The 18,554-nt window shown below is 34.8% G+C and overlaps 1 protein-coding gene across 2 annotated transcripts in view; it reads left to right on the plus strand.

Moving 5' to 3' along the window:
- Positions 1-11,174, plus strand: part of LOC117411440 (elongation of very long chain fatty acids protein 5) — a 33,069-nt gene extending 21,895 nt beyond the window's left edge. For both annotated transcript variants that reach the window (XM_034018989.3, XM_059025036.1), the window contains exons 4-8: positions 5,182-5,259; positions 6,136-6,307; positions 7,302-7,426; positions 7,644-7,778; positions 8,160-11,174. In XM_034018989.3, coding sequence (XP_033874880.1) covers positions 5,182-5,259; positions 6,136-6,307; positions 7,302-7,426; positions 7,644-7,778; positions 8,160-8,288 — 639 coding nt within the window. In that variant the 3' untranslated portion in view covers positions 8,289-11,174. The remainder of the gene's footprint in view (positions 1-5,181; positions 5,260-6,135; positions 6,308-7,301; positions 7,427-7,643; positions 7,779-8,159) is intronic.
- Positions 11,175-18,554: the final 7,380 nt, after the last annotated feature.

The raw sequence follows: 18,554 nt of genomic DNA on the forward strand, positions 1-18,554 counted from the left end.
CAATATCCATTGGAATCATGCTTTCCATTACAGCACTAGTTCATTCTGCTCCCACTTCCCGGTTAATATTCTTCCTGAGCCTTTCAGCAAATGTGTTTGTGTGGAACAATAGACTTATATATAGTGCCTATCCTGCAATCAGCTAAAACAAGGGTGTTATGCTGTACTGATAAGACATGGTTTGTTTGATTTAGTAAGGTCAAAAATGAACGTTATATAGTTTCATTATCCTCTTAAATGACATTTCATTTTCATATGACGTTCTTAAAACAAGTACCGTAAAATATGGAGCATTTTCAACACAGATTAAAAGGGGGCCATGGAAAATTAGGCCTTTGGTGCTTCATACAATGACAAATGACAGTTGCTTCAGAAACTCTAATAGACTCTTTCCCTAATACAGTCACACATTACAGCATTACTGAATCATCCTAAGCAATGGCACCAGCAGCGATAGGCTAGAATATATTTAAATACTTCAAACCAAACCAAAGCAATCGCTTAGCTCGAAATACAAGAAGAAAAGTAAATAGATGGAAAAATATACTATCATCTCTATTAACAAAACTTTAAGGCATCAATTCACAAGATTCACAGTTTCTTTTTGGTTGAATAGTGCACTGAAAAATCTTAATAAATTAATAAACCCTAAGACAGTTTTCATTAACTGCAAACTTGGATTTAAATAATGCAAATGACATTCAAAGAATGTTTTAAAGTCTCTCTCTCTATTTTTTTTTTATTAAATAAAGACTCCAACCTCAGTGTAAAACAGTTTAATAAATATGAAGATGTATTTTATGAATAAAAACAGATTTTGGAAACACATTCTTTAAAGGTTTGTGAATAGGGCCCCCATTGCTGTATTTAGATCATTGTGATAGGACAGCATCCACACAAGAGTACCAGCATTGAAAATGGCATAGTTAGGTGCTGACTAACCTTTTGTACATCGGAATCTCATTCAGACACAAGACTAGACTACTGTATGGTGTTACTGTATCCAGTGCTGACTAAAAGCAGGTGTGGGTGAGTAAATGTAGCCCCTTATTAATAATATGACAGTACAGTACAGTGCAGCTGTTAAGCTTTGGAATGTGAAAAAGAGAACATTATACTGTCCAACATACAAAAACAAACCAACGCAATGTATCTACTGCCTTACTCTCCCCAGCAAGTACAGTAGTAGGGTTTGGTTATGTGGTCTTTAATGTTTTCCTTGTCTGTTGCATTTCCTTTTACACTCACAGAAACCTGAAAGCTTTTATGTCAATTTCTTATTTTAAGTTTGTTACTACATTTTGTTGAAATTCACACATGCAAGATCTACTGATTTGTGGGTTGGTGTTTTGTAAGTGTTTAAAATAGAAAGCTCTACATGAAGAAGACATATTATATAAATTGACACAAGCATACAGTATATGCATAAAGTATTTTTTTACAGAGCGTACTTTGGTATATTTTAAAATAACATTTTACAAAAATTTCAGAGAGAATTTACTTATTCATTCCAACATGTTTTGATATAGCCACCAAACTACTGCAGCTCTAAAAATAAGCTTGTAAAAATGGCGGATTCCTTTAAATATACAAGTGAAGCCAAGAAACAACTTGATTCTGTCCAACTTGAGTCATTGCATTCCTTTTAAATTATAAATACACACCCTACATGTTTTTTTAAAAGCATATAAATAGACGTAAACTCAATAAATATTATATATAGACAGTCAGGATCTGCCCACACTCTTAAAGCTATAGAAATACATGCACTGTACTGTATAATTATAATGTATAATGCCCCAAAACCAAGCTTCATTTAAAATGCCTTGGAATCAATTGGATTCATTTTCAGATTGGCTGCACTGGCACACTTATAGATCCGTATTTTTCTATTACATTGATTTGTCTGTAATTCCCGTCTCCCTCTTTGTTCAGTATTACATTTGCAATTATCTTCCTTCTTGTATGCAAATATTATATAAATCTACCGAGCATCAAAATAAACTTATCACTATTATAACACATTTATTTAAAAAAAAAAAAAAAAAAGGTATATAAATGATGGACATTGACAAAATGTTTTTGGTTTCTTTTTAATCACTCGATCACTCATCCTTGACCATGACATGCTTGAGTGACTATGACTGAAGCATAGGCACTTAATCACCTAATTAGTGAGACAGTTGATTGGACACTGGATATGGGGTGATTTTAGCTGTTGAATTGAAAGCTTGAATAAAAGCAGTAAAGAAAATCACAGAAAATAACCAATATGCCACGTCTGTCAAGAGAGCAGCGCCTTCGTCCAATCGGCATGTTGGAGGCTGGACTAGGGCAGCGTACTGTGGCTCGCCATCTTGGGTGCTCACAGCCAGCAATTTCAAACCTGGCAAGACGGTATAACCAGACACACTCTTTCAATGGCAGGCCACGAACTGGGAAACCAAGAGTCACAACACCTGCCCAAGATCGACAGATCATTTTGCAGTATCTTCATGATCTTCGTCAATTATTTATCAGCACAATAAAAAGTCACTGCACCTGCTCTAAAACAGAGTTTGTCATCACATCTAGTGAATTTTATTCAAATATAAGTGAAAAGTTTCTTTTGATGCTCAAATATAAGCGATATGTTTCTTTTGATGCTCAGTATATGTAGGTTTTCAAAACAAAACAAAAAGTAATCCAGGGGGCCATTTGTCAAGCTCACCTGGGATTGTGCAAGAACCAAAGCAATAAAGAAAAACTAAATTATATTTCCCAATGAACACTAAGGATCTGTTCATGTATTAGCAACGCCTAGCACAGTTTTAGAAATATCAATATACTGTATAACTACCTCTTAATTAGAATATGTTTGTAAATGCATTTATCAGCAGTGTTTAGCCAGTTTATAGACTGAAAAATATCACAATGAAAATAATGGATAATCACTGGCTGGGTGTTGCATACAATGGACGAATACCAAAAATAATTATACCCTATTGGGGCCAGAGGGAAAAATAAAAAAAATCTTAATATAATGGTGCTTTAAATACCCTAAACTAAAACGTTACCACATCAACACACAAAAATGGTCTCTATCTGGAATTTCTACAAGAATTGAATTAGAGTTAGAACTATATTTATTATCACTTTGGTTTAAAAAGCTGACCCTAACAGTAATGCTTTGAGAGCTTTTTGCAAGTCGGCAGTGTGTTAAGAGAACTTGGACCTTTCATCATGGATTAATAATGCCTCACTGGAACATGCCACACACGCAAAACTTTCAGGCACTATGAATGTCACCTGGGTTTTACTGTTAGAGAAACAAGACAAGCAGAACATTTATAACATTCTGACATATTAATGCTGCTAAGCCTGCTTTTATCAAAAATTCAGTATTTTTTGTGAAAATGTAGTCTTTAATAATTTGATGCGATTAAACTGCATAGCACAACTTATTTTGCTTGAAGGATCTCTTTAAAATGATTGATTGGCCAAATAAACACAGTACCAATTTTAATAAGGACCTTAAATGTTTTGCATGGTAGGTTTAAATTGGTTTATTTTTCTTGAACTGACATTCAGGTTATGAATGAAGTGAAAAATGATTTAGTGGTAATACTGTATTAAATAATAATGTAATAATGTAAATAAATAATAATAATATATATTAGCGTGAGGCACAAAGTCTGTGGAAATGGAAAGACAAACAGCTTCCTACAGCAGGGCTGCGGGCCACGAGCGGCTCGCAAGGGACAACCAAGAGGCACGCCGACAGTCAGCAAAAATAATAAAATATAACTAAAATAAATATGGAAAAGAAAAAAACTAAAACATTAACATCGTAAATCAATTTGTGATTAAGGCGCGTTTTATTTTTGTATCCGGCAAAGCAGTGCGCGCATCACACTCCCTGCCTCTCCAGTCACTAAGCCACTCAGCACCACTCACGCAGGCCAGTTCCATTCAGCTCCGCTTTGCGTACTCTGGGGCCGATTTTAGTTTTTTTCTCGTGTTGCTATTGAAAAAAAAATTTTCTGTCTTTTTTTTTTTAAGTGATATAAACATGGCTCTCTACTCTAGCTATTAAAAATAGAAAATGATAGTTAAAATTGTAGATTCAACAATGAGTGGACCAATAAATATTTATTTATTTTACCAACTGTACCAAACGCAAAGGCAATGTGTTTATTGTGCAATGAATGTGTGTCAGTAGTTAAGGAATACAATATGAAAAGGCATTTTGAAACCAAACACGGTGCTTTTGGAAATACAGTTAGCAGTTAGAAGCTGAAAAGTAGAGGCGCTGATCTCGTGCTTGTGCAACTCTTGTGCAATCTTGCACTCATCGATTGTTTTTCGAGATTCATTAAAAAGTATATCATACAAAGGAGATTAACAGTTTGGTCAGAAACATCAAATGACATTATTTGGGAAATTAACTAAAAGGTAGAAACACGATTACATCCCTTTCCATGGGACTAATCTGTTTGTTTTTAACTTATTCAAGTTTCAGTTTTTGTGTCAGAGATGGAATAGAAACAAAGACTCAAGTTTATTTGTTTAAGTGGCTCACTCACATATTGTGTGGTGAAAGTTTTTTGCGGGCACATCGTTACCTTACTTATAACCACATTGTTGCAGTTCTCGCTCTCAGATTGTATATTATAGTAAATAATTGTATATATTATAGTATAACACTATTAATGTGTCACATACATTTTAAAATGTTTGTAATGATAGTCAGTTAAATGTTCACGCTGTTCTATTGTTAAAGTACTATTCATATGGTGCGAGTAAAATACTTCTGGCCCGCCTACTCCTAACTTTTTTCCAATCTGGCCCCCTTAAAGAACTAGTTGAAGGGCCCTGTCCTACAGCTTGGAATGGTTGTTGGACACCCAACCTTAAGAAACATCAGATTACTCATATTACACCAGTTTAATAAGATAGTTTAAATCATTTAAGATCACCTTTCCTTGAGAATGAAAAATTAGGAAAGTGACTAAATATGTACAGTTGTTGAGTAATTATTGAGAATTTTAATTGGATATAGTTTTTAGTGTGGCTCACCTGGTAAAGGTGTGGTATGCATGGTGAGTCATACATGCAAATCGGGGTAAAATGACTGGGCACTAGAAAAAAACAAAAAAAACACGTTGTGTTTGTGACCTGTTGTTATGTTTTTGTTTGCAGTTAGTTACAGGAGCATGGCAGGGAGGGTACAATTTCTTCTGCCAGGACACCCACAGTGGCGGGGAAGCAGACATGAAGGTAAGAGAAATTAACAGAAAATAAATCTATTTACAGAAACATTTTAGACTTTATAGACAACCCCTCTGCCTTTTATGGCCAGCCTTTGAAGACGCCAAGGCATCTGAAAAGCTACAAATCAACTACATTGACCAACAACGACAATCTCCAGCCTCAGGTCTCTCTACCAAAAACAACCAGCATAAAGAAGAGTCTCTGGATGCTCATTTGCTGCACAGACCTGTGAACAATGTCCATTTCTATTGCTAAAGTGTATAATGAGAAAAAAAAGGTTTATATGCATATTTATCACATTTTTACTTGCCTGTTGATGTTAAACAAAGGGGAGTGCAGGGCAGATATATTGTTGATTAACAAATCCACAGTAACAAAATAAGTGAAGTAAGTTAATTATTTTTACTGAATCAGCACTAATCGTTGTTTATCCCTTACATAGTGCATGCAAAATTATCATGCAAGTTTACTGTGGCAAATTTTTATAAGGGAAATGCATCCAGATGCATGCATTGTATTTGGTTTAGGATTGTTTTACAAGTCGGCCTGCATTACATTGGCATCTGATTGTAGTTGCAGTACAGATTTTCTGAAGGAGTGTAATATAGAGTGAAGGTCATTCTGTTTGCTGAGGCTGCACACCTATCTAATTTATATGACTCTTCTGAGTAAAAATGAATTCCCTAAATAAGTAGATGGCAGCTCTTTCATATCCTTAAAAGCACAAACCTAACTATTGAATATTGAACATATAGTTAAACAAAAGCTAGTATTGTGTAATCCAATGTGTTTTATCCTTGCAGGTTGTGGACTGATAATTCAAAGTGTTCACTGGCATTTCGTAGTATTCATTTTGAGTTTTGTTTTTGTTTTGTTTTTTAGATTGTACGTGTCCTCTGGTGGTATTACTTCTCAAAGCTCATTGAGTTCATGGATACCTTTTTCTTCATTTTAAGAAAGAATAATCACCAGATTACATTTTTGCACGTCTATCATCATGCAACCATGCCTAACATCTGGTGGTTTGTCATGAACTGGGTGCCATGTGGACACTGTAAGTGAATTTAAAAAACTCAACTAAACTGCCTCTATATGTTTCACTATGTGTTGAGGTTTGCTTTCAGGGTCATATATTTGTAAAATATGTAATATACTAGTGTGGCAGTGTGCCCTGCTGGTGTGCATATTTTGTGTTGTATGTTGCGTGTGGTGCATTAATGTTGGTGTATATATATTGGTGCATGGGATATAATGGGGCTGTGGAGCACACGGATTGCACAATCACTTCACATGCAGATTAAATGTGTATTAATATGTGAGCACGGGGAGTGCACAGATTAGTTCACGTACAGGTGTACCGAGATTCCAATTGAATGATTGATTAGCAATCGAATCTCCGTACAGCTGCATAAGAGGCACGTTTCACTCACTCGGGGTTTGGTGTTCAGGGAGAAGGAACGGGAGAGAGAGAGAGAGAGAGGGAGAGAAATAATTAAAGTTAAAAATAACAATTGCTATACGTGCTGTCTTTCAACCAGCAAGATATACTTGTTGTGTGTTTAGTGTTCGTGCCCTGTTTGGCGTTTCTTCGTTTTGTTTGTCTGTTTTTGTGTTCAAACCTTTTATTTTGTTCATTTAATAAATCAGTGCATCAGTGCTTTCATTCATACCCCAGTCTGCTGTGGATTCCCATTCATTCAGCATATCACCACGCAGTGCTGTGTTTCTTACGGGTCTGACGTCACCCCTACAGCCAGCTTGCCACAACTAGTTAAACGCTACTGTCAGTCACATCTAAAATATGTGATTGTTACACAATTACCATTTTTTATATATTGTCAAATTTAGTGTAGGAAACATCATAGTTGTTTAAATTGTGTCCTTTCTTTCTTTGCAGTAAATGGTGTTTACTTTTTAGATAATACTGGAATAAACTTTCTTTTATTAATACTACATACCACAATTTCACAGTAGGAAAAGCTAACGTTAATGTAGCAAGCTTGTTTGAGACATTGGTTGATTTGAATGGTGTTTTTATATTTCTGCAGCCTATTTCGGGGCCAGTTTTAATAGCTTTATTCATGTCTTGATGTACTCCTACTATGGACTCTCAGCCATTCCTGCAGTACGACCTTACCTGTGGTGGAAGAAATACATAACCCAAGGGCAGCTGGTAAGTTAGTCAAACTTTATTTTTATTATTTAAATTATAAATATGAATACAAAAAAGTATTTAATTCGCATGTGAATTTAAATTTTATATGTTGAACTATTATCCAATAAAAAATATATGGCTTGGCAGAGATTATCTGACTTCTTAATTTCCAGATAGTTTGAGATACTGGTTTCAAATCTGATGCATATTTAGTTGTATTCTTTGTCTTTTTCAGATCCAGTTTGTATTAACAATGTTCCAGACTACCTGTGCTGTCTTTAGGCCATGTGGATTCCCAATGGGTTGGCTGTATTTCCAGATCTGTTACCTGATAGTTCTGATTGTTCTCTTCTCTAACTTCTATATTCAGGTAAGGATATTTTTTTAAAAGGAAATCATTTCGATGTCTGATTCATGATTTTGTAATTGCTGTTGGTTATGATGTTTTGTCTCTCAGTCAGCGATTTATTCAACTCCTTTTAATCGCCAGAATTTTATCGGTAAATGGATTGACGTTAATGAATTTACTAAATGGTTTTAGAATTCAAATTGAGGTCTTTTGTGCAAAGCATATACAAACACCTCTAACAGTGCATGTGAGTATTGGTGTATTTTGTCTTTTGAACGTATTGTACTGTGAACAAAAAAAGCCTATTTAATAATGTAAACCTTGATTAATTGATGCCAAGTTATTACCACTCTCACTAGTGTAATCCATCTGTATTTCTTTGTTATTTTTCTAACTCTTCAGACATACAAGAAACGTGGTGTTTCACGAAGAAAAGAGTGTCAGAATGGATCTGCAGCTTCTCTAAACGGGCATGCTAACGGTGTTTCTTCAGTGGATAATGTGACACAAAGAAAACTAAGAAAGGATTGACTCATGTCCATGACTAATCTCAAAATCTGAAATGTTAGCACATTAAGAAATCCCTTATGGATTTTGGGTTTATATAAAAAAGTAGATTCTAAATGATCCCGAAATATACATAATATATTATCAAATGAACAAAGTAATCTTAACCATAAAGAACCCTGCTCTATTATTCATATTGAATTAATGCTGATTAACGTTAAGGGAGCCAGATTAAAGGTAAAATAAAGGTACCTATTTATTTTTATAACGGGATGAACTAGACTTGTACATTTGCCTTAGCACACCCCCCCCCCCCCCCCCCCCCCCCCAACTCCTTTTTATGTAGCCTGTTTTTAGTGTGTTGATGTATTTTTTCCTAGCATGGGCATTTTATAATCTCTTATCTCAAACTCATTCAACGTGTTCAGTCTTACAGTACATTTCAGTATGTAAATGAGGGAAACCTAACAACAAATGTGCATTTTGAATATAGAATAACTTTAAAACCGGTAGTAGTTGTCAAACTATTGCCCCCTGCTCCTCGCTCAGTCTGCAACACACATGTGTCTCTGCCATAGCCAAACAAACTCCAGTGGCAATGTGATGTTTCTGTAGCACAAGGACAGCCACAGTTGTATGAATGGTGAGTGGTGTGTCACAGTAATAATTTAGCATTTTGACATCCACTGCTTCTCAATTGCAGAACCACGGCTACTGTATCTGGACCAATCTGCAATATTAGTTTAAAATTAATTGTCATCAGTTGCCATTGAGGTTTTGGTCAAAATCCTTGGTTTTATAATGGATACGTTTTCAAACTTTTATTTAAGAATGGTGAATTACCTGGTCTAGTTTTTACCTTTATATAAAATGTACCAAAAAATTTCGAACAAATATTATTAAAAACCTGTTTTGTGAAAATAAAATTACTGTGGGTTATTCCACATATGAATAGGATGATCTGAATAATTATACATTGGCACATGTTCATATTTCTTAGAGGACATCTCTCAAATCAGTTATTAAAGTTATAAAAGGCCTGACGTACTAACATTTTGCATTTCAGACTTAATGTGGTGAAGGGTAATTTTATAAATTTAAAATCTGTAGTATCGAAAAGCAAATGCTCATAAGTTAGTGGGTTTTAGAAATGTGATAAATGTTTTTTTTATAGATTGCTAAACAAGTTCATTAAAAATATATAGAATTTTTTTTTAGACTACAAAGAATGTAGCTCAAATGTATCAAAGAACACACTGACTTTTATGACTACGACAAAAAGAACTGTTGAATTTTCATGTAAAAGGACTAATATTTATATGTACATTATTATTTAAAAAAGGGTTGGCAATAAGGCAAATACAAAAATGATTCAGGGTAATGTAAATATAATTATAGGTTTATATCCTAGTTATAGTGTCAGTAAAGACAAGCATATGTATGTATGTATATATATATATATACTTGTTTTTACTTACTCTCCTGAGCTTTTCTGAAGTCAAAATACAGTTGTGCTGTACTGATGAGCCCCAAAAAGGGCAAAACATGTATGCAGCTACTGTATTTTGACTTTTAAAAAGTTGTGAATGTAGAAGCCATTAGGCAACTTACACACGATTTGATTGGCTCTTGTAATGTTTTTGAATTTATTGCTTTCACTCACCTTAACTCGAAAGCTACTTGTTATATATATATATATATATATATATATATATATATATATATATATATATATAGATATATATATAATATCATTTATATAAAAATCCAATTTCAGTTAGTCCCTTTTATTTGAGCCATTTCGTAATTAATTGTTGCATTTTTGTATTTGTCTTGTGGTTTTGTCGTATGTTCAGTACCAGTTCAGTAATTGAAGGAACATAAGACAAAATAGTTAATGCTTATACAGAAATACCAAAGTCATATATCTAGTGTCAGCCATAAAAATGCAGTAATTTTATCCACTCCCCAATGCCAAACCAGGCTAAATTGTTAGATCTACACCATTTGAAGTAAGCCTCCAACCAAAAAAAAGCAAGCCATCTTTATACAAAAAAAATTCACAAATTATTTTGAAGCATTGTCAGTACAAATTGCAAATCCCTTTTTCTTTATTATCTTGCTGGAGGTAGGGTAAAAAAAGAATCACTAGACTGAAATAACTGATCCAAATAACTTGATTAAAAACACTTATCCTGATCGAGAGTCTAAACATTTCAATGCAAATATAATGCCTTACTTGCAACTTAGATTTAGGTGCTGATTCCTGTGTGGCCCACGTGTTTTTGTAGAGCACTGTAATACAGAAATCCTTTGTACTATAGAAGCTTGCATGTGATTGTAACACTCAATTGTAAGTGTATTACTTCAGTGTATAGTACACATATGCCTTAATATGGAACTGCAGGGGCCAAAGCAGTATGTGGAATGTTAATGTATGAAAATGTGCTTACCAAGCCTATATAGAAGTCTAAAAGCCATTGTTAAACAGTTTTGATAGACTATTTGTTCAATTGTTTATGTCATAAAACCATAACATATCAGCCCTGTGCAATCTAATATTTGCTATAGAATTGTGATCCGCAGTGTTGCCTTTTCAGTGGATAAACTTATTAACAGTCTTAACAAGCAAGCAGTGGGATCATTTTAAACAGATATATTCATATGTTCGGACATGGCGTTGTGCACTGCATTCATATCATGTCATGAAAGAGCACTTGAATAAACTATATGTTATTCATAGAAATGAAACAGTTCATTATTTTTCTTAAAGAATAAAAAATATTGTATTTGAATCGTTTCAATGCATAACTATTACATTGTGTATGGCTGAAGGTTATATTAAGCCATTTCCATTCAGTTGTTACTATGGTCACAGTAAAACAGGTCTAAATAAAGAAATGTCTAGCATGTCTGTTATAAATTTATGTCACACTTAATGTAAATATGCACCAATTACAGATATTTTAAAACAATAGGGGATATTCAGTTGATGTACTTTTCACTTTTGTGTTCATGTTGCTCAATAAACCTAAACAATACAATGCAAAAGAGCAATGTTTACCAAGTAGACATCAAACAATGTTCTATTCAGATTTATATAAAACAGATTTATATATATATATATATAGTATAGTACTGTCCAAACATTCTAAGTTTCCTATAGTATTCTACAGAACATACTTTAGGAAACATTTTGGTAAATGAAATCAAGCTTGCAGTTTAGAGAGGGTTTATTAGTTTCTTATCATTTGTTTAAGAATGTTAGTCTTTAAACAGTCTTTAAATAGAGCCCGTAGTTTGTGTATTCCAGTATAAAAGGGATCAGGTCAGGAGGTGGTGAATGTAGAGGACAAGTGATACCACAGGTAAATACAGAACTGCTCCAAATCATCTTTGATATAAAAACAACACTGGAAAAATACACTGTCATCCATAGCTTAATTTTTGTTCCTACATGCAGATTTTTTAGTCAATGAAATTTCATGTGATAATAGCCCATCTTAGGTTTCTCCTAACTGATTTAATCACTATGTAATTAATTAATTTATAATTATTTATTTCTTAGCAGACACCCTTATCCAGGGCGACTTACAATTGTTACAAGATATCACATTATTTTTACATACAATTACCCATTTATACAGTTTATACACTTTACTGGAGCAACCCAGGTAAAGTACCTTGCTCAAGGGTACAGCTGCAGTGTCCCCCCCACCTGGGATTGAACCCACGACCCTCCGGTCAAGATTCCAGAGCCCTAACCGCTACTCCACACTGCTGCCCATGTGTTGATTTCTGCACCATAGCAACTAACTGAAATCTAAAAACAAGGATGGAAAACTAATATCTAAGGTATAAAAGTTTATAATAAAACATAGACTTTGTTCCACCTGGTGTTGCGCAGCCTAATTTGACATATCTGCAGTATGCAGCTGTACAGCACACAGGGCAATATAAGACTTTCTGGCAGCTGCACCCTGAAAATCACCTACAAGTATCTGTCTTTTGGTTTAGTAGGGTTACTATATGTCCCTGGAATATAGTCTTCAGCTTTTTTTTGTCCAAGTCTGAACATGTGCATGAAGCCACTGAACACAGCGCCTTTAAAATGTGCTTTGAATTAATATCTCTTGGTTAGGCCACTTTAAAACATGATACAATGCAATACTTTCAAATGATAAACTAATTAATTACTATTTCTTCCTCCTGCAGACTGTTATTTAAAATAGAACTGCAGTTGAATTAATATTAATATTATGTTCAGGCAGCTCAGGGATTGCACAGATGTAATAGGGTCATCAAAACATGCAAGTGCATACAGATCCCAAAAGCTCACCTGGGCGGGTTCATGTAGCCACTGCCTGCTCTGGGACAATCGCAAAATCCCCAGTCAGTTCAGCAACACTACCGGGGCCCCACAACATGCAGAGCACTAGCGTGCGAGAGGACGTTGAAAGGACAAGGGCTCATTGAGAAGAAAGGGCACTTTTTAAGCATTGCAAGGCAACCCTTTTTTGGGGGGTGGTAGGGGAGACTATGGGGACTGTAGGTTGCCTCTGGTACACATAGGGTAAAAAATCTATAAAAAGCAAACAGATCCTCTTTTTTCCTATTCAATTGGTCTTAGGACTTTTTAGGACTGCGGCACAAGGGCAGGAAGGCAGGGGTTTAAGCCCAACCACCCATCCACGCAACCCCACCCCCCCTGTAGCTTTAAATAAACTGCAGTTTTAACACACTTTGTTTTCTTACAGTGTTAGATCGTTCAGACAGTTCAGTCATGCTGAGCTTGATATCTAGGGGGTATATTGCATCCTTTCTCCACGTGACTTCGCTGCAGCAATAGCTTAGCAAGCAAGATGTAAGGAGGTCTGGGCAAGATCCAAAATTTCATGGACAGTATAGGACAACACTACTCTAGTCCTGGCCCCCAGCTGCTGCTGCTGCACTATATAGCTGTTTTGAAAGAATTATTATATGGTAATTATACAGTACTATTACTTATAATAGCAATATTTGATAACTACCTAGAAATCACTGGGGATAATATTGTGTATAAACAAATTTCCATTATATAGGCACATCTGCCTATTTGCTTGAGTATACTGTATAATGCTAAAATAATTAGCAAAATAGTTACATTGCACTGTAGTTACTGGATACTTAGTAATTACTTTAAATAATTTCTAATGGAAAGTGCTATTAGGTTTGCAGGAAAGGAAAGGATCTAAGTTTAAAACATAAAATTGCTAATTCAAATAATATAGCCATTTTCAGTTCCAGCAACAAAAAAAAAAAAACTTTCCTTTATCATTTAGCATCAGCAGATTTTCTGTACTTTGCTCACACAATTCCAAACTACTAGCAGTGCATTGTATAACATGAAGCCTCTCATCTTTTTCACTTTCCAGAGTACACCACGGTACAGTGAGTACATCACAAAAGGGGATGAAAATATGTGGAAATGATTACATAGTTGAAGGACCTGCAGCCATGTTCCCATCATGAATTAAATGTTCCATTTACTGTGACCTGGAAGACACAGGAAAAGAGCATTAGCAGAAAATGACAAGGCTGTTAAAACACACTTTGTAGGTATAATTTTCACAGATAACTGGAAGTACATCATACTGCACGGCTAATGTCAGTTTAGAGTGCTGTCAGCAGGACAAACTGAAATGTGTGGGGGTAATGTGTAAAATGTACCGGGGGGGGAGTCCTTTTAATCGCTGCATATTTTAAACATAATTAGAAATGACATCTCCCGCACCCCTCAGTAAAATTCACTAGTGACGCCACTCGGTAGTACAGCTCTAAAACTACTTTATGTGTAAATATGGGGCATACTTGTTCTGTATGTGACTCAAATCACAGTTCCTATTACAGCATAAAGGAAGCAGGAGAAAATGTAAAGACTCATTTTCAGGGGAATAAAATAACTTCAACTGTATAAAATGGGCAATAAAGAATAATGTGTGTGAACTATAGCACTGTAGTAGCACTTCTGGAAAAGTGGTTGTTTCTGTATAAAAGAAACCATTTATTTAATTACAACAATAGTCTTTCTTAAGTATGGGATTCCAAAGAACAAGTGACACTTGGCAACTTTTTTTTTTAAACTATATGAACAGAAAAAGCATTGTATCAGCTACCAACAATAAATGAATTGTGTAAACAACTTACATGCTTTTATTGCCAGAACACCGCGGTTTGTTATACTTTCGTGTCAAGAATATTAATCACAGCAACACACACACACACACAAACATATATGTACACCATTTGTCTTATTTATGGATAGAACACTTTAATCAATATCACATCGTATTTTCTCCATATATCTGGGGAACCCTTATCCAGTTGTCATCAAACTTACTTTTAACATTATTTAGCCTAAATTATTGAAAATATCAGATTCTGGATATATGTATGCCAGACTTCACATTTGTGCATAAATCTGGAAAAACCCTAGTTAAACTGTGATGAAACGTGGCATTGCAGTTACAATATTTAGCGTACGTTTTGGGGTGTATGTTACAGACATACAATACTTATTTTAAGGAGTGCTGTAAAATGTAAAAAAGAAAACAATTGTGGCTTATCCTGTGATCAAATCAACACATAGTTTGTTATAAGTGTGTCTTATAATTGACCTGCTTTGAGCAAAATGTGGTTGTGGGTCCTAAAACACACGTACATTTTTAAATACCTCTACCACTTCTATTGGGAAGTGGGAACCTTCATGATAGACAATCATTTCCACTTTCCACATTCATGAAACCAAGAAATTAACCAGATAAGGGGGAAATCTGGGATCCACATCAGTAAGAGACAGTAGAAAGAAAAATGATCTCAGCGCCGTGTGGTTGAGTTTGGCCAGCAGGTGGAGCAATTTCATATCAAAACCAGACCCACACCAACTAGCAAGACCGTGGTCATATCAATTCAGTGTCAAATCTTACTATATTTTTTTACTATGAATCCAAAGGACTTTGCTTGTTTGTTAAAATGGTGAGTCCATTGGGTGATGCGCTAATCAGAACACAGTCCAGTCTCAACTGGATCGGATTAGCGACAGTCTACTGTACTTACAAATAGAAAGTATAGAGCTTTTGTTAGTTTTGTTATTTTCTTTCTAAAAGCACACCCAGCTCTTTCTTATTGGAACCAGTTTGCTATCCCCATTCATAGTTTCTGAAACTGAACTTAGCAGGGATATTTAATGTATTCAATGTTTTCATTTTATAAACCTTTGAGATTCAACATGTTTTAAAAAAATGTCAGTAAGATGCCACAGACAAAATGAAAAGTAGTAAACCTCTTGACAGAGTTATTTCCTCACGCTGGTATCCATGCCAAATATTACCTGTGTTATATTTATAATATACAGTATAAAAGTATAAAAAGTTTTGAATTACCAAAAAAAGTTCACATATGTTTTCATTGGTGCTTCTAACCTCCATGTAACCCAATAGTTTGTTTTTCATCGATCAATCTTCACTTTACACTTTAGTGGAACCGCCTGTTTCATATCACATCCTAAGTTTACCTTGAAAGAATGACTAATATGGAGACATTTTGTATTATTTCAAAAACAGAACCATTTCCTGCATGAATGAACCTGGGCTCTAGTCAGTCCTACAATCTTAAGAACATGACCGTATTCCTCACCTCTCTGTCATGTCTTTGTTGATATTACTTATGATACTTTTTCTTTCATTTTGACTGATCTTGTAGGCTGTGGTTGGATTTGCTTTTGCTAAAATACAATAACTGTCCTTTTTAAAGTACATTTTACTTTAAAAGAGATTACAGTACCAAGTACTGCTAAGATAAACAGGACCTAGCTTTAATGTACTTTACTGTAACAAGCCAACACAACACGTCTCCCACACGCACACGCACAGTAATGGGTTGGGGTGCAGGGAATGGCAAAGACATGGGACCACTGCACCACTTCACCACTGCAGACCCCAAGACGGACACAATTGCAGGATTCTCATTGCAAAATAAATGTTATAGAATATCTAATAATAATACACATTTTAATTTGCAGTGTATTACTAGGTACTACTAATACCTGTTTACAGTATTATTTAAATACATCTTTAATCTGACATGTTTGTAAATTACCTATATCTGCTGCAATTCAACTTACGTCTAATAAGTCTGTGTTTTGGTGGTTTGGTGGCCTCTGAAACTTATCTGTGAACCCCCCTGCTTGGACTCCTGGTCTAAGCACTCATTTACCTGAAGATTGGCATTAATGCAACAGTGATATTTCAATACCATTTGTGCAGCTTCCATACCTTTTTCACAATTTAATAATACAAAAAAGGTGTCTAATTTTATTTCAAATTAAATGAATTATAGGTATGAACTTGATGTTCTGTTTGCTTATTTAGACATGGTGATTTTCAAGTCCTGCAGTAACAGATTGGAGATATGCTTTAGAATGCAAGGTACTTCATGTTCATGTAGTCAGCTAATTTATACAGACAGCACTTACCGGTAACAGGTAAACCTTTATACCTTGTTTACACTTAAAATTTGAACCATGACAGCTGGGAATAACGATTCTTATCAGTGGTAACACCTTTTTGCACTTTGCTATGTATAGAGCTGGCCCTGCCATCACATAAGCATGCATGCTTAATTTCATAGTTTTGTTCTGGCTTTTTATTTTTTATTTCAATCAACGCCCCACATTCTTTAGGCTTTTCACATTGGATTGGCTATTGCTAAACTATGTAAGCTTGAAGTTTGACATAAAAGTAAATCAAAATTTAAACAAAATACTCACAACAAAAAGAACATGTTTAACCTTCAATAAAAGGTTAAGGCAGTGGATATTAATGCATCAAATGGTGGTTAAGCTTGTGAGCTCCAGGTGTCAGAAGTACCCATATGTTGAACTGGTCTCTCTTGCTAAACAGAATACTATGTTCTTTTATCTTCATAATAGCAAACCACAAAAGTAAAAAAAAAGGTTTTTAAAACCCCCATTCCCCATCACCATGTTGTAGGTCTCCATTCAAACATTTTTTTTTAAAACATAGGGGTCAATATAAAATTGAATTTAAACCAAGGCCAAACATTTCAAAAGCCATAGCTTGTAAAAGTAAACAATGGCATCTCCAGATTGATCTAGGTTTTAATTGTATTTTGTTGAATGGATAAATGACCACCATTTGTTCCAGCTTGTAGAAACAAAGCGAAGAACACCAGTACTGTACTCTTACTAAATGATCTTCAATGGTACTGCAGCGGCATGGCATAGTATGGGATACAACAGTAAGTTAAATGAGTTAAAATGAAGGTAGCCTCTCTGATCTGCTTATGACCCTCTTCTCTACCAATAAAAAAAATACTGAAATTTCCCAGAAGCTCTCAGAGCTGGCTGAATATACAGATATAGAGGCATCATTTAATGGAGACTTCAGAAAAACTTGCCTGGGCCTTTGATCAGCCCACCTGTATTAAAATGTTGTGTTTTTATTACGTTGTTAAATGTATTTGTATCTGAATTCTTTTCTTTACTATATATATATATATATATATATATATATATATATATATATATATATATATATATATATATATATATTCAGTTCATACTTATGTAGTGGGTTTAAAAGTTTTCCAAGGTGGAACACCTTAGTGTTAAAGGATTTTTCCGCAAACCAGCCTACCAACTTGGAACCAAAGAAATCTTTATTTATACTACAAACGATACCAGTATTGCTCTATTAGGTATTAAGAAATAATACATTTGTAAAACTTGAACACACTGTTCTATAGTTTAAAATGTAATTGCAATAGCAAACAGCAACATGTGGTTGTGCATTAGCAATGAGAAATACTTAATAATCTTCTGAATTGATCAATTAATTGCAACTGGGATCTGTTAGGTGACAGTATCCTGGTAAAGCACAAGTAGATGTAAATAAAAGATTTGAACATAGCTTCATGTTGCTCATTTTGTTTAAAATCAATAACTTGTTTGTGATGGGTGTTCTTTTGATTTAAAAGTAATTCATGAGGCAGGAGCCAGGCCCGCATAAAGGGACTACTAGAATAAAGACTAAGTGCTTGTGACTTTAGTAACAGAATAGGGGGTTCCCTTTATTACTAGGAGAACCGCCCTAGTTGAGGTGAGTCCGAACCGATCGACCTCCAAGGCTGGGAAGCAAGGATCTTCAACCCAAGGGGAAACTAAGGAAGGATAGAGGATGAACTATGGTCTGCCTGGCTTACTGAGACGTCTAATTGAGAGAGGTCAGACTC

This window comes from Acipenser ruthenus, chromosome 6 (assembly GCF_902713425.1).
Source record: "Acipenser ruthenus chromosome 6, fAciRut3.2 maternal haplotype, whole genome shotgun sequence".
In the NCBI taxonomy this organism is placed as follows: domain Eukaryota; kingdom Metazoa; phylum Chordata; class Actinopteri; order Acipenseriformes; family Acipenseridae; genus Acipenser; species Acipenser ruthenus.